General features: G+C 39.0%; 4 protein-coding genes across 7 annotated transcripts; 2 read left to right on the forward strand and 2 right to left on the reverse strand.

The window, feature by feature from the left end:
* Positions 1-40: 40 nt before the first annotated feature.
* On the reverse strand, positions 41-2,937 carry ebi3 (Epstein-Barr virus induced 3). Its single transcript, XM_030773486.1, has 6 exons — positions 2,784-2,937; positions 2,434-2,637; positions 1,959-2,076; positions 1,541-1,713; positions 1,230-1,387; positions 41-1,010 (listed from the first exon to the last, which is right to left on the reverse strand). Exons 1-6 carry the CDS (start codon positions 2,887-2,889, stop codon positions 861-863), a joined length of 909 nt encoding a protein of 302 aa, XP_030629346.1. The 5' UTR covers positions 2,890-2,937; the 3' UTR covers positions 41-860.
* Positions 2,938-8,143: 5,206 nt separating this feature from the next.
* wdr48b (WD repeat domain 48b) lies at positions 8,144-14,301 on the forward strand. Of its 4 annotated transcripts, none has more exons than XM_030773961.1 (19): positions 8,144-8,200; positions 8,829-8,969; positions 9,182-9,260; positions 9,380-9,462; positions 9,642-9,771; positions 10,080-10,168; positions 10,481-10,582; positions 10,762-10,986; positions 11,165-11,239; positions 11,367-11,469; positions 11,639-11,736; positions 11,842-11,949; positions 12,129-12,225; positions 12,340-12,435; positions 12,550-12,655; positions 12,819-12,906; positions 13,077-13,153; positions 13,330-13,522; positions 13,767-14,301. In XM_030773961.1, the coding sequence occupies exons 1-19, from the start codon at positions 8,153-8,155 to the stop codon at positions 13,860-13,862; spliced, it is 2,034 nt and encodes a 677-aa protein (XP_030629821.1). In that variant the 5' UTR covers positions 8,144-8,152; the 3' UTR covers positions 13,863-14,301. The 4 variants fall into 4 exon arrangements, with proteins under 4 accessions (XP_030629821.1, XP_030629818.1, XP_030629819.1 ...); XM_030773958.1 differs by having other exon boundaries at positions 8,153-8,200; positions 9,398-9,462; XM_030773959.1 differs by lacking the exon at positions 8,144-8,200 and having other exon boundaries at positions 8,896-8,971; positions 9,188-9,260.
* A 1,338-nt stretch (positions 14,302-15,639) lies between these two features.
* Positions 15,640-19,813, reverse strand: blvra (biliverdin reductase A). The gene is made up of 7 exons (XM_030775356.1): positions 19,729-19,813; positions 18,330-18,453; positions 17,612-17,731; positions 17,397-17,494; positions 17,149-17,256; positions 16,763-16,931; positions 15,640-16,605 (listed from the first exon to the last, which is right to left on the reverse strand). Exons 2-7 carry the CDS (start codon positions 18,446-18,448, stop codon positions 16,341-16,343), a joined length of 879 nt encoding a protein of 292 aa, XP_030631216.1. The 5' UTR covers positions 18,449-18,453; positions 19,729-19,813; the 3' UTR covers positions 15,640-16,340.
* A 266-nt stretch (positions 19,814-20,079) lies between these two features.
* coa1 (cytochrome C oxidase assembly factor 1) lies at positions 20,080-21,897 on the forward strand. Its single transcript, XM_030775828.1, has 5 exons — positions 20,080-20,167; positions 20,518-20,691; positions 20,903-21,054; positions 21,159-21,235; positions 21,662-21,897. The coding sequence occupies exons 2-5, from the start codon at positions 20,598-20,600 to the stop codon at positions 21,747-21,749; spliced, it is 411 nt and encodes a 136-aa protein (XP_030631688.1). The 5' UTR covers positions 20,080-20,167; positions 20,518-20,597; the 3' UTR covers positions 21,750-21,897.
* The last annotated feature ends 150 nt before the right edge of the window (positions 21,898-22,047 follow it).

The raw sequence follows: 22,047 nt of genomic DNA on the forward strand, positions 1-22,047 counted from the left end.
AAAAAAAAAAAAATCTCATAAAAAGGTTCACTAGCACACTATTTGCAGGATGAAACATGACTTTATAACCTCGTAATTACATCATTACATGTTTGGTTTTTACCACCGGCAAGCATAGATATGTGTATGGTCTGTTGCACTAACTGTGCGTGTAAGTGCTTCATTAAAAAAGAAAAGAAAAAAAGATGTATCATAAGTTCAAACACCATTTAACTGAATCATAGTTAAACCACAGATGGTATACTGTAATTGACCTTTAAATAATCCCAGAAAGTAAATATTTGCAAATTTTCTTAACATGAATTTAAAGAATACATTAAGCATGGTCACAGGAAAATAAGATCTTTTTTTTGTGTGTGTGATAATCACTTTGTTTCTCTTGGCCATATTTTGTTCAGTCTCATAACATTTCTTAAATATACAAACGTTGTCTTCACACAGTCATTTTAGGATTTGTGTCTTAACAATGGACTCAAGACAAATATACCAATTAGTAGTCGTTTTGTTACGAAATCTTGTTGGTTTTGTACTTCTTCTTTCAAGTACTCAGAAAAAAATCTGTTGATCTCTAATCTGTTGACTCAGGGTATTTTAGAATCCTTTCAAATAAATCACTCAAAACAAAAAAAAAAAAACCCAAAAACGTTCTTGTTATCACAATTCGTTTCACAGAGAGATACTAACCATTTTTATTTAGAATACATTTTGCTTGTTAAATTGAAACACATTGTAGAGATTAAAAGCGAGGTGGGTGGGTTATGAAGTCAATCGACAGTTTTCTATGATGTGATGAAATCGTGTTGATTCTTCTGTTGATACGTCTTAGACTGATGTTGCAGTGTGCATTGTGCACCTGTGTGTCAGCGAGAGGGCAATGAGATGTTAACAGGCTGGCTCCAGCTGCTGCTCTGTCCCTGATCCAGAAAATCCTTAGCAGATATCTGGATTTGATAGGTCCTTCCCGCTGCCAATCCACTTATATTCATAGATTTAGACTCAAAAGGGCCCAGCTGGAGAGGAGGGACAGAACATTATGTAAGTATTACGGGTGATACAATTTCGAAATGTAGACCTCATTAAGCGTATTACACTAAAGTTTTCAAACTTGGAGTCTACATTTTGAAGACATTTTTCCTCTTTGTCATGTTTCTTCACTTAGCCTTTGTAAGGACGAGACAGTGAGAAGAGAGACCGAGAAAGACTAAGTTGCAAAGCAATGTGAAACTCACTGTGATCTTTCTGTTTGAACCATTTTGATGCCAGGAGTAGTGCACCGTGTATTTCAGAGGGAAATGTTCAAGCCAAGTTGGGGGAGGGTCCCACTCCACAGACAGCTTTCTCCTTGGCAGTAGAGTCACCCTCACATTAACAGGAGGGTCTGGTTTTACTATAGACATGTCAACAACCAATGATAACAACCAGTCAAAAAAAAACCCCCCAAAAAAACCCACTCACACACATGCATGCACACACAGAAAACGCAGTAAACTTCGTGCAAACGTTTCTTACGTTGTTAGGGATGGATTGTAGCAGAACTCACCAATGTGTTCCAGGACAATTGGCAGTATGCGAATGGTACTTCCCAGTGGATTTACAGTGGTGATGTTGAATAGGTATGGATCAGAGGAGAACAGCTCTTCTAGTCCCTCTAGAACACACTCATTTACTAACTCACTTGATCTTTTACAAGGATGTACTTCACTCTTTAGATCCCTTTGGGGAGAAATAAAAACATAACAATCATAATAGACTATCTACTTTATCACACAGAAATTAAACTGTGAATAATGTTATTTGCCTAGATCAGTTCTTTTTTCTGTTTGTTTGTTTTAAATTTATTTTCAGATTTGTAATTTGCAGTGTTAAAATGATATATTAGGGCATCTCTTGTTGGTGTGGTGTTGTATGAATCGAATGTGAAAGCCTATTGATAACTGTGTGACTGTGTGGCTCTTTACCTGTAAGTGGTGATGTAATGCGTGGGCAGTAAAGGAGATGATTCCCCTGTCCAGGAACATATGACTTTCAGAGGGTAGGTGGGTGACCAGCACTGCACCACTGGTGGAGAGGGAGGGTCTGTCGGAAAATAGTAATTCATTTAAAACATGAATTCACAGGAGTCGGGTAGTTAGTCACTTTGGAGTGCTTGCCTTTCGGCTACATTGCTTACTTCATCAATTTAAAAGCCAGGTTCACATTCAATTTGATTTGCAGTAGAGGGTTTAGTTAGTAAATACTGCTTACAGCACATCTGGCATCAGTAAATCAACCTGCATAGACACTGATTAATTTTAACTGTGCTTAATTTTAAAACTAGCATCCACTTATAAACACTTACGACACTCCATATAGAGAAAACACAAAGACACACACACATATATATATATGTATATATCTTATTTGAACAAAGTGAATGGAAAAAGTGAAACGCACAGCCCAGCTGGAGAACTGCTGTCAGTACATGGTCTCCGCTTAGACTTTGGCAAGTATAGTTGCCTTGGTCTTTCAGACTGACGTTGTGTAAAGTGAGAACAGGCCCTGAAGAAACAACCAAGCCATTAAGCTTCCATTCCACTTCCCCACCATCTCTGCCTTCACAGGGTAGCTCTACATCTGACCCTATAGCCCCATACACATCTGAAAGGCACAGTTAGACAAATTATCAGAGAGAGAGAGAGAGACTGGCTGAAACTTACATTGAAAATGAGGAAAAAGGTAGAGTCAACATGTCCCTCGATACAGAAAGAATGAAACAGAGAAAGACTTGAACACTGTGGCCTCACCCTTTACTGTCTTTTGATCCTTCAGCAGAGACGATGAACTATTCCTGAGAACTCCACTTATGATTGATATAATTATACAGATATGTCGAAAATCCTGAGTGAACATCCTAAATAGTTTTGTCGATGGCACACAAATATTGAGCTTACTGCCTCAAAGTAATTCTGTAATACCTTACTGTTAATCATTAGCTCAAGAATAAATTTGCATAAGCAGGCCGCATGGGTTGCTCCAAGTCAATACAGTTTCACTGAATACCCCAGAAACAGACAAGGACAAAACTTTCACTAAACTGAAAGGCAGGAGAAATGTATATCTAAAAATTAAAGATCGACTCACGTTACAAGAAGAGTCGTAGAATTTAATGGGGGGGGGGGGGGCTAATAAGAGAAACTGTGACATCAGTTTGAATGTTATTCTATTATTATATCACTGATCACTGTGTAACAATGCTAGACATATTACTCAGACATATTATGAAAGTATTTTACAACAGGCAAATCTGCTCTCATAAATTATTATCATAATATGAAAACCTAAAGGGGCACTGTGTGTGGGGAAATGTTATATATAAGTACAATTGTGTAATCACTGTGGAAGAAGTCTAATTTATCTGTGTACTGTTGGTTTAATTTAGAACACATTTTCATCGTTTGTATGATGTGGACTTCTGCTCGCAGGGTGTGCCTTGGTAAACTGAGGAGGGGTTTGTTGTTAGTGAACAAGAGCATGGGCGTAGCCATCAATTGCATAAGGCTTTTTTTTCCCTTCTTGTTCTGTGCTTTAATATTCCGCATCACAAAGTTTTCACTCAGAGACAAATGCTATGAAAAAGTAGCAACGGAATTTCTTGATATGTTTTGCAATGCGAGTTCTTTAAAGTGACACTGAACAGAGGGTGAACATCTCTGTGTTTGGCCTGAGGGGACAGTGTTTGATGAGGAAGAGGAATTGGGTGAAATGACAGAGAGAGGTCGGGTAAAGTCCATCTGGTACATTTTGCAGATTCACAATGTTGATAGTCAGAGGACAAAGAACAAAGGTGAACTTTATTACATTTTTATATGTGTGGGGGCTCTTTTTTTTCCCAGAGACCACCCCGCACTGAAAAGGCAAGCAAGCAACATCATGGGATGTGCTACAGGATTTCTCCACGGTCATATTCTCTAAATTCTTGGCTCTTACCACTAGTGACCACTGTTCTCTGCTTTTCGTTCTTTGCACTCATATCTACAGTTATACGGAAGGCAAAAAGAGATGCACTGCATTTAACCTGTATATTGTAATCTGTAAATGGTAAATATTAAGATAAAGATGTGAAAATATTGAAATAAAGTCAGACTGTATTTGTGTAAAGAGGTGTCTTTCCAGTAGAGGTGGTAGAAACAATGGACAGAGCCTAACACAGTGTCTGAAATTTTTGTGACATTAAATGAACTTCACAGCTGGCATGTGGAGGAATTATGGGGGATACTGTCCTTACTGACAGAGCTTCAAATGGAGTTAGATCAGCTGGAGAGACAGTATACACATTTGGGCTACACTAGGCAGATGGGTTAAAGGGATGAACTATACATGAGCTCTGTTCCCAAGTGACCCATCCCTCATCTTCTGTGACAAGAGGCTTTACAAACACATTGAAGAGCAATTGTAGCACTTCAAATGCTTCTGTCTGGGTTGTGTTTCTCAGTGAAGTTCAATAAAGCATAGTGACGAATGCATCTGATAGCCTTTGTTGATTGGTTATTTATTTATTTATTTATTTATTTATTTATGTATGTTTTTTGGTTTATCAGTATTCTAATCTCTTTGATTATGAATCTTTAAAAGCTTTTTCACATTAGAAGTGTAGAACACATCCACTGCAATAGGAATTGAGAGGATGGGTTATAATTGATAAGAAAATTGTACTCTGTTATCAAATGTCCCTGTAACTGAATTAAGGACACAGAATGCAGTGACGAAACTATCTATTTTGTTATCAAATCGGGTAGTTAAGGTAACAGTTTAAGGTCTTTGTGTCCACTTGTCACCAACAGTACTGGTGATATTTTTACTCGGCTACCATCTTGTGGGAAATATAAGTTACTGCATTTTAAAACGTTCGGGTAAACCACTGACTCCGATCCTAATCCTATATGTTAACATATAGTGACGGTCAGTATTTTGATAGTGATATAATTCAAAATCAGTTCTTCTATTGATACATCCAGCTGTTAATTTCACAACATCCTATAATAACTCAGCGCCTGGTATATTTTTTGGCTCCCTGTTCAACTGTGGCCTACCCCAAGACGCAACAGTGCAACAACATATGCGGCAAAGATGTTAAAATAAAAAGTCGCTTACATCTTGCTGTGCACTAGTGAGCATGGCTTCTTCGCATGTCACTATCTCAAACCAGTTTTGTTCTAAATTTGGAAAATATGCGTTGGTAAGTTTAATATCATGAGATAGTAATAAAGAAATATGAGGTGAAGAAAACTTTCAGCTGTGAGGCGAACCTATTGCAGTTTAACTTTAAAATAATCGTGTGAGAGGGTTAACAATAAGCCAATTTTAGGACCTAACGTTACTGCTGCATACACTAAGAATATTTACTACTTAGCGTAATTTCCATAATCAGCCTCAAATAGTTCTGCAAGTAGTTTTAGGTTTTGGTGCTGACATATCAAAATGTAATATTAGCATAATTTGATCTCCCGGTTTGTAATGGGAAAAGTGGCTAGTTACAACAATGGCGCTAGCCTCACCGCCAGGTAATGTGTAGGCCCTTGAAACTCCAAGCCACAAAACAGGGAAAGACAACTTATTTTGACGGTGACATTTGTGCAGACAAGACAAAAACTGTACCTCGTATTAATGGAGCTATTTTAATTAACCGTCTTAACGTTTACTCCAAAGCAAGTGAAGATGACCTTTTTAAAAGCTTATAGATGTTTATCGGATGGGTGGAAAATACACTGTGTAACGTTTTGACTGAATGCGAAATTAAGGAGGTTAAAAAGGCCTTGACACAGTAAAGCAGTCAATGCTGATTTCACATCAAGAAGACACTGTTCATTGTAAATTCCATTGCTCCATTGCTTTTTGTTGGACTGTGCCCTGGCTGATGTCTTACGATTGCATTAGCGCCTGTGATTTTTCACTCTGCTTTGGCAGCCAAGACGTACATCAGAGCTCAAGTTTATTCCTTCAGTGACTGACAAAGAGTTTATCTGCCTGCTTGGTCTGGAAGAGGTGGTTCAGTTCCGTTTGGAAATGATGGACAAAGAGAAATATGGACCAAGAAAGCATAGAGGCAAGACTGCCTATTTATTTAAATTCATATTAAAATATGTTTATATTTACCATTCAAACACAAATCTGTGGGATGTTGGTTTCTCTGTGTTACATGAGCGAGTGAATGTGTAATATGTCTGAAGCATTCTTTTTGTCATTGAATGAATAAATGGAGCCAAATAACTTGATTTTAGCATATTACTTAGTGGTGAAAACTGTGCAACAAAGGGAGCACTTAAATGTCTAATGCATCTTTAAATGCATATTGCAAAATAGCCAAATGGGACTTTTATTACTTTTCATTAATTAATCTGTCGGTATCTGGAAGGCATCTTTTACTTTATCTGTTTATTTGCATATCGTAGTAAACATTGTTAATGCAGAATAAATTGGGTTGATCTATGTCTATTCTGTGACTGCTCTCAGTATAACAGTTACTACAGCAGTATAAGAAACTTTTTGAACGTGAGGATTTTGTTCTGCTATAAGTGAGTAGTCCAGATGTTACCATGGGAAGTAGTCCACATTAATCAGACTGTTTTTTAATGTTATCTTCTCAGTGAAACAGAAGAGGACACCTCCACCTGTATCACCTCAGGCTCCTGAGGAACCTTTTATTTGTGCTCAGTGTAAAACTGATGTCACCTGCTCCTGGATGAGGGGTAAAAACATGTCTGTTACATGTGAGAGTTGTGAGGCCTCAGATCGCAAGACTATGATCAGCCAGCTGATGAGGGCATCGGTCCGGTCGCCACTCCCCGAGCAGAAGATTAAGCAACTGAAGTTGACCAAGTTCTTTAGAGTCCATCCTTCTTGTTGCATCGAAGTCGGAGGTCAAAACAGAGGCGCCTGCCTGCCTGTTTCACGGCAACTTCTCTACACAGAAGATAGGCTCTCAAACAGCAAAAACCTACAGTAGAAACCTCATCTTGTGTCCCATGTCCACTGCTTACCATCCTTCTCATCTCTCATCTACATCATTCTGTCACTCTATAAAAGTCAATCAACTGATGCTGAAGACACCTCAACAGGTGGATGCTCTGATCTTTCTTAACATCCCTTGGTTCAAGTTCACTGAAAGATGATCAGCTGATCGTGTAGAAGACCCATTCCTCATCTAATCATTATTCTGCCCAAGTCTCATGTCATGTTATCTTTTAAAGGCAAGTGTCTGCAGTCTTCAGATTTCAAAAGAAGGTGGTCAACCAGCAGAATCTTCATTCTTGACACATCTGAAAGGCTCCTTTGAAATTAATGTTGATTAAACGTTGATTAGGCAGGACGGCATTCCCTGGACAGTTTTTTTCTTGGCTAACATCAGGCAGACTTGATCGGACGTATGCTTGATTGTGTAACTTTTGATTCATTTAATTAGATATAATGGTGGTAGATTAGAATAAAAAAGGTTGAGGACATGACATCCAGTTCAAAAGGTTTGAGATTTAAATCATGTTGTGTCATGTGTTTCAGTTTTTCAGGTTAAAATATGTTAGAGGGTGTTTTGCTGCTGTCTGCAGTTATTGATAATTATACTTTGTGGAGCAGAGACAGTTTGAAGTGCTTGGTAATAAGGTTGATTTAGCGTGATACGCTTAGAATAAAGGATATATTAAATATTCCTATTTTTTTCTTCAGTGATTCTATTTGTTCAGTATTTTGAATAATTAAAAAAAAAAACATTTTTTAAGTTTTAAAGTGTATTGTTCTGTGTTTTGTGCAATTAAAAAGTTTGCACATAGCTGTCTTTGTGTTTTTCTTTCTTTTTTTCCCCCTTAAATCACTTCGCATCGCTTCAAACTAAATACGTGGTCGTATGGAAAAATCTAGTACATTCTTTAGTTAGTGGGTTTATTTGCGGTAATGTTCCCTAAATTATTTATATTCAGTTTATATTATATGCGACGTTGAAGAACATAACAGGAGCGATCTGAGCAATCATTTGTGCAGCGGACTGACCGAGCATTCATTCAGCCTTAATGTGGTTGACCATATGCGAACTCCCCTACCCGTTATTGACGTAAGTAATTAGCCGGAAACCATGCGCATTCCTTTCAGGATGTGACATGTAGACTGACTGTCAACATGCAAGATGGCGACCCATCATAGGCAAAACGCCGCCGGACGGAGGAAAGTCCAGGTACCATTGATAGGAATGAATTCAGATATTATTTTCGGGGTATATCTGTGAATGAAATGTGTTGAGGGTTGCTATATTGGCATCTTTGTCTAGGTCGCACGAATAGCAGTGCAAAAACTTTGACAGAGTTGGTGGGAGGAAACACAGGTGCTGCAGGTTTTGGCTAATGCTACAGAACACGCAAGTGTTTCTGTCATTCACTGATTAATGTTTATCAATCAGAAGAAGATAATTGTAAGCTGTAAATAATATTCACATTAGTGACAGGTATTACACGCGGTCTGACGGTGCAGCTATGCTCCCGACAAACATTAGCTAATTATGATCATTTGGTGGTGTACAATGGACCTCCCCACCGTTTGGTAAAATTATGCCTGCAGGATCTCGCGAACTGTCTACAATACGTGATAAAATCTGTTAGGGCTAATATGTGCATATCTAATAGCCTGCATCTCTTATCAATAGCACCTAAGTAATTTGATGTATCCTCCGTTACTTCACCGGTTCTGTACAAAATGCACCATGATTCTCTGATGGCAAAAAATATTGTAAATGAAATTCGATTCAGATCCGACGTGAAAGACCGCACAAATCCTGTGTTTTCCCGTTTGTGTATCTTACTTTCTAGGTATCTTACGTTATACGAGATGAAATTGAAAAGTACAATCGCAATGGTGTGAACGCACTGCAGTTAGACCCCGTTTTGAACAGGCTTTTCACTGCCGGCAGGGATTCCATCATCAGAATATGGAGTGTCAATCAGCACAAAGTATGGCAAATCTGTCTACACCACTCCCAAAATGTTTTTTTTTTCTTTTTGAATTTTAATAGCTTCAGTTTATTTACTGTTTGTAAATGTACTTCTTTCAGTCTGTTCTATTGACATTTCTTATGCTACGTCATATTTGTGATATATGCGTGACATATTTTGACAGTACTCATAATTCTTAGTTACAACCAAGACGACTGTTTCTGTTGCAGCAGGACCTGTACATAGCTTCTATGGAGCACCATACTGATTGGGTTAATGACATAGTGCTCTGCTGTAATGGAAAAACGTGTAAGTAAAATGGAAAAAGATGAATCACCCATGAGTTTACCAGTCAGGATGTTGACAGTATAGCGGTTATGAATCCATGCTGTATAACAGCTGTTTATGAAATCCATTCTGTCTTTCAGTGATATCAGCATCCTCAGACACCACTGTAAAAGTGTGGAATGCACATAAAGGCTTCTGCATGTCGACGTTACGGACACACAAGGTGATACATTGAAATAACTTGTTTCCAAAGGCTGGTCTTAAATCGTGACTCACCATAAAGACAGTGATTTTGTTTTAAATTGGTAGTTAAATGTTGGAATGAAATGGTCATATTGACCATGAAGCTGTTCTGTGGACTGTAGGACATTATGGTCTGAATGATGATGTTTCGTTCCTCAGGATTACGTCAAAGCTTTAGCGTATGCAAAAGATAAGGAACTGGTCGCTTCTGCTGGGCTCGACAGACAGATTTTCTTATGGGATGTGAACACACTAACAGCACTGACTGCCTCTAATAACACAGTCACCAGTGAGTACAGCTCATTTTAAAAAGGCCTTGTATGTGTTATGTGGAGTCTAGCCCTTTGCCGAATGATTCACTTCAAAAAAGTTCCCAGTTTCTCAGTAACAGCAATAAAACCAAACCAAATGAAGCATGCTCCCAACAATTAACCTTAACAGATCAGGAATAAGTTCATTGAACATAAGTTATGGCAGGGCATATATTAAATTAAGAAAAAAAAGATCTTGATCTTGATTCATGTTGATATTGGCCTTTTCAAGTTCAGCACTCAGATTGAAAACTTTGCTCATCAATGTCCTGTGTTTCTTTGGCAGCATCTTCACTAAGTGGAAACAAGGACTCCATCTACAGTCTAGCCATGAACCAGATGGGAACAGTTATTGTCTCTGGTTCCACTGAGAAGGTCTGACCTGAAACTCAGGAATACTGAATACATTGTGAAATACTGATTGCTTCACGTATTTCATATGCCTGTTGACCCATTGCTGTGTAGCTGAGAATTGCTTGTGCTACAGCTAAGAACTGCAGTACATTTTCAGCAGTCTATAGCACTTGCCTGATGAGAAGTAGCCACAGAAAATTGCACTTTATTATGTTGAACACTCTGCTGAAATGTTTCCTCGTCAGTGGAACAGTGAGGTGTGTTGTTTGAAGAACTTTCATTTCGAGATCATTGTTCACTTCGGGTTTTTTTTTTTGTTTTTTTTTTTAATAGGTCTTGAGGGTATGGGATCCAAGAACATGTGCTAAATTAATGAAACTTAAAGGCCACACAGACAATGTCAAGTCATTATTACTAAACAGAGATGGAACTCAGGTAAGTTTGACGTATGTCGTCTGTGACACTTCGTATCAGCTCGGACTACATCCCGTAAGAAACCTTTCGTGAAACGATCATGTTTTTTTTTATTTTGGTTCATGCAACTCTGTTTTAATGAACCAATAAAAAGATTGCCTCCGATGTAAAGGCGACCTGGTTTGGGTGTTCTGGTTCAGTGTCTCTCCGGTAGCTCAGATGGAACAATCCGTCTATGGTCCCTGGGCCAGCAGAGGTGCATTGCCACGTACCGCGTCCACGATGAAGGCGTGTGGGCCCTTCAGGTCAACGAGGCTTTCACACACATCTACTCAGGCGGCAGGGACAGGAAGATCTACTGCACAGATCTACGCAACCCTGACATACGAGTTCTGATCTGTGAGGAAAAGGCCCCTGTTCTCAGAGTGAGTAGACAGACTTACGTTTTGCCTTACGACTCTTTTTTTTTTTTTTTTTTTTTTAGGCACTGTTACTTAACGTAAATCCGTATTGAACCATACAGGTCATGTGAAGAACGTGAAGATTTTCTTTCGTGTATCTCTTATCTCCTTTTATATTTATACCCGCTCTTCTTTTATTCAGATGGAGTTGGACAGGTCAGCGGATCCTCCGTCAGCTATTTGGGTGTCCACCACTAAGTCTTCTGTAAACAAATGGGTAAGTTTTCAAAAGCGTAACATAACATGAAAAATCTTCATAGATAAGCAGTGTCGTTCCTTACGACTCTCTTACTTCATCGACCACCTTTTTAATCTTTTTTCTTGTTTGTTTGTTTTTGGCCCAGTCTCTAAAGGGAATGCATAATTTCAGAGCATCAGGTGACTATGATAATGACTGCAGTGCTCCTCTGATCCCACTTTGTGCCCAGCCTGAGCAGGTCATCAAAGGTATAAATCACAACTTATATTGTCTACCGCCCCGAAAAAAAAGAGATCAGTCAATGTGATTTACTCCGAGGCAGTTTGGCTGTCTCTGACTTTCGTTAACTGTGTGGTTCATGTCAGTCCATTGTATGTGACTATACCTAATAGATGATTCATTATTTTGTGTTTCCAGGGGGTGCCAGTATAACTCAGTATCACATATTGAATGACAAGAGACACATACTCACCAAAGACACCAACAATAATGTGGCATTCTGGGATGTCCTCAAGGCAAGCTCCAGTAGTAAAAACAACAATTTTCAGATTTAATTTATTGTCAGATTTAATTATGCATCTTTTAACTGGTAGTGGGGTTATGGGATTGACTGTTTTCAGGCTTGTAAAGGGGAAGACCTTGGAAAAGTAGAATTTGACGAAGAGATAAAGAAGCGCTTCAAGATGGTCTATGTTCCAAACTGGTTTTCTGTGGATCTTAAAACAGGGGTAGGTGTCTCACAAAGGGAACATACCGTTCATTCTCTTGATTTGGATTTTTTTTTTTTCTTCTTGGCTATTTCTGTGTTTTCTGACACGGATAGTCACAGATACGAGAAAATCAACTACAGAAACATAATGAGAAATCTCAGTGTTTTTTTTATTTGTGTATTCTTCATGCTGAATAGATGCTAACCATCACCTTGGATGAAAGTGACTGTTTTGCAGCATGGGTGTCAGCTAAAGATGCTGGTTTTGCGAGTCCAGATGGCTCTGACCCAAAGTGTAAGTTGTTATATTTTTGTCTTGGACTGACCATTGAAACTGCATTGTCGAATCAATGCATAATTAAATTTCTCTCTCTCTCTCTCTCTCTCTCTCTTTCCTTCTCTTCTCCAGTAAACTTGGGTGGACTTTTGCTTCAGGCCCTTCTGGAGTTCTGGCCCAGAACACACATCAACCCCATGGAGGAAGAGGAGAATGAGGTCAACCATGGTAAACAAGTCTCCCCACACTCCCCACGGCTGCATGCAGAATGATTTACTCCAGGGCAGCGGATAGTGCTTTTTGTATTGATTCTGTTATTGTTTTTAATTTCCCTTATGCTAGTTAACGGGGAGCAGGAGAATCGGATCCAGAAAGGAAATGGATATTTCCAGGTGCCTCCCCATACCCCTGTGATTTTTGGAGAGGCAGGAGGGAGAACCCTTTTCAGGTACATCTTAAGACCGCGCCTAAGTGAACGGGTTTGTTTGTTCCCAAGTCCATCCCTAGAGACTCCCGCTCACACACACACTGTACTTATCGCTTCTTGTTTGTGAATTCTTTTTAATCTTTGATCAGAGAGAGCCCTCCATCTTTCTTTTTATGTGTTGTAGGTTGTTATGTCGGGATTCCGGGGGAGAAACTGAGTCCATGTTGTTGAATGAAACTGTTCCACAGTGGGTGATTGATATAACTGTAGATGTAAGTGTGTGTTTTGGTTTGTTTTTGTTTTTTTTCAGGATTGTGAACATGTTTTAGTTGTGCATAAATGTTTCATGTATTTATATTATGTTCTATTTATGTTTCCTATAAATACTTTAGATATACATGCTCACTTCCTTCCTTCTTTTTTTTTTTTCCTTTCTTTGCAGAAAAATATGCCTAAATTCAACAAAATTCCCTTCTACCTCCAGCCCCATTCATCCTCAGGTGCCAAAACACTTAAGAAGTAAGTAAGCTTTACGCTTTCCGGTTTCCATGTTTTTCGCTGACAGTTTTTCATCCTTTTTTTTGCAAATATTTTGCAATCAAAGCACGATGAATAATTCCGATGGTACTTTCTTCAGTGCCGCATTTTGCAGTAAGGAGCTCTCTCCATAGCCGGTGTTGTCTTGTTTCAAACAGGGATCGCTTGTCGGCTAGCGACATGCTACAGGTCAGGAAAGTGATGGAACACGTGTATGAGAAGATCATCAACCAGGACACGGAGTCGCAGACCACCAGCTCCTCGGCTAATGAGAAGGCAGGAGAGCAGGAGAAAGAAGAGGACATGGCCATGATGGCGGAGGAGAAGATTGAGCTGATGTGTCAGGACCAGGTAAAACGGCTGAGTCATTGTCAGAACGCTAACAGTGCTGTGCGTCCTCTTGGAATGATATAACTGTAACTTCATGCTATCTGTTTTGTCTTAAACCGTCATGTATGAACGGTGTTAACTATTAGGTATTTTGTAATTGTCAATGCTCTTCAGTACCTACAGAGCGTGTAGAATGTAGCAAGACCATCATTTTCCTAAAACCTTTTTTTGATGTTTTGACAATTTTGTTTTGCTTTTCCTGTAGGTTTTAGATCCTAACATGGACCTTCGAACAGTGAAACATTTCATTTGGAAGAGTGGTGGAGACTTGACTCTACACTACAGACAAAAGTCCACGTGAGATTCAGAGTGAAAGAGACTGTCATCCTTCACTGCTTGCCAGTTCAGATTCTCTGCCATTGGCTCTCGGAGCCCGTACCTTAACCCCGTCATCCCTCCGGCTCTGAGAGAAGTATTATTGACCTGTTCAGAATATCCTGTGTGAGGAGCTCTCTCCTCATGATGTATCATAAGAAATGTAAGAAAAAAGAGCAAACCTGCACAGGCACCTGTCGGTTGGAGACGGACAGCGTCATGTGACTTTTTGCTTTGTACAGTGGACTGATTTTCCTGAAATGTAATATACACAACTTCTCAATTTTAACTTTTGTTTTCTTTCTTTTTCTCTTGCATTCAGGCTCTTTTTTTTTTCTCTCTTGCTTTTATTTTACTTTCATTTATTCTGGTATAACAGATGTTTTAAAAGCACCGTGGTTGTGTTTCAAACGCACTGTGTGATGTGAATGATTTTGTGCACCCAGATATTCGATCGTCATACATTCCAACGGCGCATCTGTTTAACACGACCGGTTTTTCCTATCACATAAGTAGACTTTTACTCCAGTTTTTTTTTAATACAGGGTTGTAATGTTAAGACATCATTAACAGTGAGTCATTTCAGCTGCAGGATTTACTGCAGGATTTGATGGTTTGGATTAGGGTGACCCCATCTTCGTGCAATTTTCTCTTTCTCTCTGGTTTCTTTCACTTTTTGGCTTTTTTTTTGTATATAACACGCTGTACAACTACTTTAATTTTGTAGACAACATGAACTAAGTTATTGTCATTTTCTTATTTTTGTATCGATTTTTAATTTTCTGGAAGGGTCTAAAAACAAAACGAAGTTAAAAGTGACATGGTCCTGTGCTTCAGTTTGCATCATGAATTAATCAAGAACAATAATTCCATTGTTAAAAAAATATGAACGCTAAGGCAGTGCTAACATACGACACAAGAATCGTTTATCTGTTCAAATCTGTTCAAATGCACGACTGATTTGACCAGAAATCTTGGGGGGGGGGGGGGGGGTTGTCAGATGAAGTATTTTGGAAATTTAGTGCAAAAACAATCCGTTCAAAATTCTCTTTACAGTGTTTCTGAGGCCTGTAAAGCTGTACAGAAATGGGCTTTAATGCTTAAACCCTTTTGGGGAAATTTGACAATATTATAGTTTCCTCTGAATAAAGAGATGTTCAAAATTAGATTCTGCTTTCATCTTTTGTGAATGAATGTTTTTGATGCCAAAAATAGTCTTGGATTAATTATCAGAAATGTTTTTCAGAACAAAAAAAAAAGAGAGCGAGAGAGAGAAGACTTATTCTGAAGAGCAGGCATGATTTATTAATATGCATGTGGAGCAATATGTGTTTTCAACATAATAGGTAAAAATAATACCTAAGTGTAAACACTGGAAACAAAACAATAAATACAATACTCCCTTTTCTGTTTATTTGATAAAAACAGGTCATTGTCATGGTCAGTGATCTCTGGAGATGTGTTTTCTGGATCTGTTCAGTTTCTGTGCTCTGCTAGAATCTTAAAACAAAGCTTAGTCATGTACATGTCGAGGGAGATTTTGAAATATATTAGTTAAGACTCTTGCGTCTAGATAGATTTCAGGAGTAGTGCACTGGGTCAGTGTTCTGTAATATCAAATGAGAAGTGAAATAGAACATTAAATAATACAACGAGCCCCCTAAAAATAGTTTAGACCTGACCATACAAATGACCCAGTTTTTTTTTTTTTTTGCCTTTTTTAAATTGAGGTAAAATAATAACAACAACAACAACAAAAAAAAGATTCATGGCAAATATACCAACAGTGGTCAGTACATGACTCAGCAATAAGGCACAACTGATAGTAAGTAAAATGGTAGAGTGGAGTGAACAAAGAGGAGTGAAGCTGCAAGCTGATGATTTTTTACCGATAAAAATGCCCTTAATGCACTTGAGAAATGATCACTAAACCCAACATGGCATGAATTTTGGGGTTTCAAAGAGATTGTACTATTAACACGTAAGAATGTCATAAATAATATTGAGGCTACTGTATGTGCAGTAAAAACGGTCACAGGTATACGTGGCCATCATCTCAAACTGCTCATGAAGGCGCGTTTGAGTTCAGCCAAAAGTACGCTTAAAAAAAAGTCATCAAGTTTCCAGGTGCTGAGATACTTACTAACAACCTGTATACAGCACTATTTTGAACAGAATGGCTAAGCTATAAACGTCCCAGTACATTATCCAGTGAAAATACCCCAAGTGTTATATGCAACAATGAGATCCCTTTCTGACAAACGATGAAAGTACTTCAATGATAAAATACGTTTTGCTCTTCGTAAAGAATCATTCTGCAAAACAAAACGGCTTGTGGTTCTGCACTACATCTGGGAATGTCTAACTCCAGTAAATCAAAAGCGGTTTACTCATTCACAAAAATAAAAAAAGAGAGAGCCGTTTACCATGCATCGCTAGCGGAGCGCTCCGTGCCTTCCCCGGCCTAAGCCTGTGTGCCTTCACTCAGCTGGCGAATACGGTCTGCCAGCTCCATGCAGTGAAGGATCCTCCTTCGCTCTGCCTGGTGCTCCTCTGAGGGCACCTGTCCCAAAAGTTTCCGTCCAAAGAGCACCAGATCCTGCATGAAGAGACCCACTGGCTCCCTCTGACCCTCTGGAAGTTCAGTCATAGTGCAAGAGTCAAAACGGAAGTTGACGCGTTTCCCACGGGCAAGGCCTGGAGCGCGTTCCTCAGTCCATGTTAGAGGCCTATGTTGGACAAGAACATTTCACTACAGGTCTAGATCTTACTATCATGAGCAAATTCACTATATATTACTAAGTAATAAAGTGACTGTAAACATTGCAATCGATTATTTTTTCACTGTAGGTTATGGGCATAATATCAAAAACATGTTATAGTTACTTTTGGTCCTTAGTAAGAAACCGAGCAGTCATCTTCATGTAGTTCTTCTCCTTGTCCTCCACCATAGTTGCTGCAGTGACGGACAGTTCTCCAAAGAGATCAACCAGCCAGGTTAGGCGGGCGATGCCACTGAAGGAGGGGAACCCAAATGTAGGCTTCACAGGCCCTCCTGTTAACATACAGAAACAAAGAGGATATCTACTTTAATCTCGTAGACTCTCAAGTTAGTGTACTGTCAGTTTTACCAAAATTATTGTATATAATTAGGACAAAAAACTGTAAAAGGTAAATAATATAAAAATGATTTGGGTGAGGATAACCTAAAATTACACCAAAAAGTAAAATGTTGCATTTCACTGTGCTCTTAATTGTACAGAGAGAAGTACCTGTAAAGTGCAGTGTACCCTCTTCTAGTTTCTTCCCTGCGATGTCTTTCTTCAGCTGCTTAAAGTCAGGCGTAAACAGCTCGATATGTTCTTCATGTAACACCACACCTGAAGATAGATTCACCAGGCACTGTCATAACATTCTCCAGTGACTTTAAGTAAGGTCAAACTGATTTAAAACAAAACAATAAACCAAAATTAAAAAAAAACAAAAAACATTAATGAATAAAATATAATAATAAAAATACCCTTCTGTTCAGCCAGTTCCCAAAGGCTAGCTGCAGATCTGTAATCTAGGGTCATTGGATACTCCACACAAACATGCATACCAGCTTGCAGGAACTGCCTGAGAATGTTTTGAATGGGACAGAAAGAGTGACTCTAAAGTAGAGAGAGTTAAAACACAAATACAATATGCTTGTGTGACGAAACCATATCTCCCTGTCTTAAATGTATGCCTCACCTGATGAATTCCTCATGGGTGTTGTTCTCAGTACAAACAAAAGCCACATTAATGTCTTCACGGCTCACTGCCTCCTCAGTGGAAATCTGTTTGACCCCCTGTTCCTCATCCAGTTGTCTCCTGCAGACATTCGGTATCACAATTAAAACTGTCTCACTGTTCTGGCTGGATCCTTATAAAAATATCCATTCTCCTCTCCTCACAAACACATGGATATATGTCACGTTGGGGAGTGCTACAACAATCAAACTGCTTGATTGCACAAAACCAATAGCATGATAGCTTTTGCCAAAGAAAAATAAAGGAGAAGAAGACAAAAAGGAACACTATTTTGAGGGTTATGTGGGATTTTCACAACCTAATTTACAAAAGGAACTTTAGATTACTGCTAAGCCACTGTGGTCATATTTCAGTGAACTATGTTTCTGATGGGTTAAAAACGTGCTGACAAGCACAGAAAAAGTTACTTAACATACGTTAACACACATTTTCCTGGAAACTTTCGCAACAGTCATGTCTCATTATTTGTGGGATGTGAGTTCAGAGCTTAGTAAGCAAGTTTTCTGGGTCATAGGTAAAACGTTTAAAGTGAGAATTGTCAGCCCTAAAATCCTACTGAGGTCAGATTCAGACGAGGCAAAATGTACATATAATTAAGCAAGAGAGATCTTTGCCGTCATTCTTGCCTGGGGATCAGTGAGTTGATATAGGCACAAACCTTGACACGAATCCTTTGACAGTCATTTTCTCCACAGCACTCCCAGGCAGTGGGGCAAGAAGGTCCCTGATCCTCACCCTCCCAGCAATGCCTATACCTACGACCACACAGCCAAACATGTCACCTGTGGAGACAAATAAAGGTAAAGAAAAACTGCCTTAACATGACATATGGGTTCACCAGACCACTTTCCTGAATGAATATATATATATGGGGGGGGGGGGGGGGTGCTGCTATCCTTTTGGGGGTGTCTCTGCCTGAAAGGAGGAGACACTCCTTGGGATTTGGGAAGTATTAATTTGGGCTCGGTTGAAATAATTTTACATAACTTTTTCCTGTGTGTGTGTGTGTGTGTGTGTTAATGTGTGTGTACGCATGTTTGTATGCAAAGACTTATCAATTTGTCTGTTTGTAAACAGTTCCTAATTGGGTCCTGTTTAGTCTGTTTCTTAAACAGAGAGCTCTATGTGACAGTGTTATTATAATTCTATTTCTCAGCTATTTAAAAGGTTATCAAAATTCTGTCCTTTTAACTCTAAATCTCTTTAGATCATAGGATGAAATTCACAATAGAAACTGCACTTAACAGATCCACAAACCTACTGTTTTCTTCCATTCATCTCATCGTTCAGGGTCTAATGGATCTGTTTTGTTTTTATCAGTTAAAACACGCAGCTGCCTGTGTATGATAACAGATCTAACAGGGTGGGAGGTCAAAGAATGCAAGCTGCGAATGCATCATCCAATTGTTTACAATTTCAACACGAAGTTCACCAAATTCACATACTATTTCAGAATGACGGAGCAACGTAGGAGGACGACGAGCGTTCAAATCATAGCACATCAGGACTAATAAGACGATGCAATTCTGCATATCATGCTTACACTTTTAGAACTCATGAGGAAATTAATCATGATTTCATAAACATTCTCCTGAGGCAGAACAAAGGTGTAATTATTCTCCTCTGCAAAAACTGTCCTTGTAAAGTCCAACCTCTTGGTCGGCTAACATGTTATTCACGCTGAGTCTATCGCAGCTGAAATAACTTAAAAACCTTAAATTTATTACGAACCATACATTGTGCCGCGTCTCGGAACCTTACCCTTTTTAGTGTGCGACTCAGTTCGTGAGAGAAACGGCCAACATCAGTGAAAAGCCAAACTGTCAGTTATTGCGCGTTACATAGAGGATGGAGGTTTGCAACATATATATACATATATTTATATATACACATGTATATCTGTCTGAGGGATCGAAGTCTGACAACGCCAAAACTTGACAAATGGAGAGTACTGCAATCACACATCCCATATATGTGGTTATATATAATACATTACCCATATACATAATACGTATATTTATGTGTTTCGACAAATGCATATCATTGTCCCTACTTACCCTTATATCCTTCAGCGACCCGGTCTGCGACTGCGAAAAGAGACTACGATCCACCTATGTATTCCACTGTGATATAACAACGGCGGGCTAAATGGTAAAGCGACAACTTTCGTAACTCTCACATGCTTGCCCGTACACTCGGCTTGAACGTCTGACGTAAGTAAAAGTGTCACGTGACTTAAGTTTTGCACGTGTAAATGTTGACGTGTTTTGTCTTCATAATGCCGTCAAACTACTGTTTTGTTACCTTTGTTTAAAGGTGGATGCACCCCACATCATCCAATATGTCGTGCGTTTAAGCGATATCGCATCTCAAGTTAGAAATTACAAGACTGTATTTTAATAAAGTTTTTTTTTTCTCTCTCCGAACAACAAAAATGGCTGCACCCGCGATGAACAACGTTTAACAGCCCTCGCTGTCCAGTGGATAAATGCGACGGTTAGTATCATCGTAGAAATTGCTGCAGGGGGGCATGGGATGTCAGAATTCATCAGTCTTAAATAATTGGAACAAATAGTTGTTAAATATGGGTTGGCGTTGTTGTACGCCCTTGAATCGTAGCTATCAGCGTTAGTTCTGGTCAGTAAGGTTGTCTTTTTAAGAATGCCCGTATAGATAATTGATTCAGGCTGTAGTGTTTGAACCGGTTTTTCTTTCGAAGCTGTGTAATATATACACGCCTTTTCTTTCGAACTTGCGGCGCAAGGTCAGTGTGTCATTGTAACTACCTGGGTGTTATATCATCATGGCAGTACGCGCGTTTTTGTGCTTCTGTTTCACGATTTCAGGTTTATGCCTCCAGTGTGTACCTCCAGGTTTGCGAAGTGACTTTGGTTACCATCTCTGAGGGCTCGTTAGTATTTTTAAGATGAGACGCTCCGTCAATCTTCTCCAGCAGATGGCCATATTCGTCACTGTGGTGACTGGTGGTGGGTGTGGCATGATGTATTATCTCATGCAAAGTAAGTAAGCTCTTCATTGATAAAATTTACCAACATATTTTAAATTGAAGTTTATTTTTGTAACCTTGCAGCATGTTTTGGGAGTTGAGGTGGTTGATTGCATTTACAGATGTGTGATACAAGATGATACAAATTTCTGCTTAACTGATTCTCCCGTGGTGGGCTATTTGCTTCGCAGTTCATGCAAAAGTTTGATTGATGTGTATTTCAGAAAATTTCGCCCAATCAGAATATTATCGTTTGGCCCTGCAGCAGTTGAAGAATCACTCCACAGCTATGGCCAGCCTGGGTGCACCGCCCCTGAAAGTTCACAACATCCATTTATCTGATAAGCAAAACCGCATGGACCACAGCAGAGCACAGGTGAATTATCTCACTTGTTAAAGTGTTACACTCTGAAGCTAATGACTACTGGATAACTACACTTCAGCATGGACTTTTTGTATTTGTATACTTTTGATTTTCAGCTCAAAATCCCAGTGACCGGATCAAAAACTGGCGGGTATCTTTACTCAGCCTCAACAAGAGACACTCTAATGAACAGGTTTGTGGCGTATACAGTACTACTTCAGTTTAATTCTGAATGCATGTGTTGTGCAGTGTTGCTGTATACTCCAAAACGCAAAGTAAATGGAAGAGCGCAAGGTGCAGAATGGTGGGTGTTTTCTAAAACTAAATGTTGACCCTTTAACCTTGAATTTCATCGTTCCACATGTTGTAACAGCATTACAATGTAAGATACTGAAAATTTTCCTCAATGGATGGATGTTGTCATTATTAACAAAGAAACATTTACACCTGAAAGAACCCATAACAGTCAGTGGCTTGGCTTTACCTTTGTTACGTTTTGAGTAAAACGCACATAACCTGCAAAGACCAATAGCAAACATGTTCATTATGATCTCAGGGTCTGCGCTCTTCCTAAACATGCGCTAATCAGCTACTTAATTCTCTTTTTTTGCTTTCCTAGATGGCACCTTCAGCAAGTACATCTACAGCTTAAGGATGGGGAGATAATTGAAATCTTCACAAAAAGCCCTGAGACAAAAACAGAGTAGCTTTACAGTCCTTAACGCCTTCTGACCGGGTGTCCATCAACACACTGGAGCATCACTCAATACCACATCTTCACTCTGTAACATCTGTGAGAATTTTACCTCTTAAGATTTTGATAAAACAGATGTGCATGTGTTATCATGAAAAGAACTGATTGTAAAATGCAGGTGTATTTAACATCTGCCTCAGTAAATACATGTTACTTGTGTCAAAAGATTTCATTTTATTATTAATTTTTCTGTAATTTATTTTATACTGGAATGATGCGCAAAAAACATTGCTCAAACATCTCTACACAAT

This window comes from Chanos chanos, chromosome 5 (genome assembly GCF_902362185.1).
Source record: "Chanos chanos chromosome 5, fChaCha1.1, whole genome shotgun sequence".
Classification (NCBI taxonomy): domain Eukaryota; kingdom Metazoa; phylum Chordata; class Actinopteri; order Gonorynchiformes; family Chanidae; genus Chanos; species Chanos chanos.

What these genes read in the sequence shown, in the direction of transcription:
- ebi3 (XM_030773486.1), bottom strand. Translation starts at nt 2,889, where the DNA reads ATGTTCACTCAGGATTTTCGACATATCTGTATAATTATATCAATCATA. An exon ending in CATTACATCACCACTTACAG is followed by an intron (nt 1,714 to 1,958) that starts GTAAAGAGCCAC and finishes TTCTCCCCAAAG; the next exon opens with GGATCTAAAGAGTGAAGTAC. An exon ending in GTTCAAACAGAAAGATCACA is followed by an intron (nt 1,011 to 1,229) that starts GTGAGTTTCACA and finishes CCTCCTCTCCAG; the next exon opens with CTGGGCCCTTTTGAGTCTAA.
- wdr48b (XM_030773961.1), top strand. Translation starts at nt 8,153, where the DNA reads ATGGCGACCCATCATAGGCAAAACGCCGCCGGACGGAGGAAAGTCCAG. An exon ending in TAAACAGAGATGGAACTCAG is followed by an intron (nt 10,583 to 10,761) that starts GTAAGTTTGACG and finishes GTTCTGGTTCAG; the next exon opens with TGTCTCTCCGGTAGCTCAGA. An exon ending in CTGTGGATCTTAAAACAGGG is followed by an intron (nt 11,950 to 12,128) that starts GTAGGTGTCTCA and finishes CATGCTGAATAG; the next exon opens with ATGCTAACCATCACCTTGGA.
- blvra (XM_030775356.1), bottom strand. Translation starts at nt 18,448, where the DNA reads ATGTTTGGCTGTGTGGTCGTAGGTATAGGCATTGCTGGGAGGGTGAGG. An exon ending in ACCCATGAGGAATTCATCAG is followed by an intron (nt 17,495 to 17,611) that starts GTGAGGCATACA and finishes AAACATTCTCAG; the next exon opens with GCAGTTCCTGCAAGCTGGTA. An exon ending in TTTCTTACTAAGGACCAAAA is followed by an intron (nt 16,606 to 16,762) that starts GTAACTATAACA and finishes TGTCCAACATAG; the next exon opens with GCCTCTAACATGGACTGAGG.
- coa1 (XM_030775828.1), top strand. Translation starts at nt 20,598, where the DNA reads ATGAGACGCTCCGTCAATCTTCTCCAGCAGATGGCCATATTCGTCACT. An exon ending in GATGTATTATCTCATGCAAA is followed by an intron (nt 20,692 to 20,902) that starts GTAAGTAAGCTC and finishes TGTGTATTTCAG; the next exon opens with AAAATTTCGCCCAATCAGAA. An exon ending in TGGACCACAGCAGAGCACAG is followed by an intron (nt 21,055 to 21,158) that starts GTGAATTATCTC and finishes TTTGATTTTCAG; the next exon opens with CTCAAAATCCCAGTGACCGG.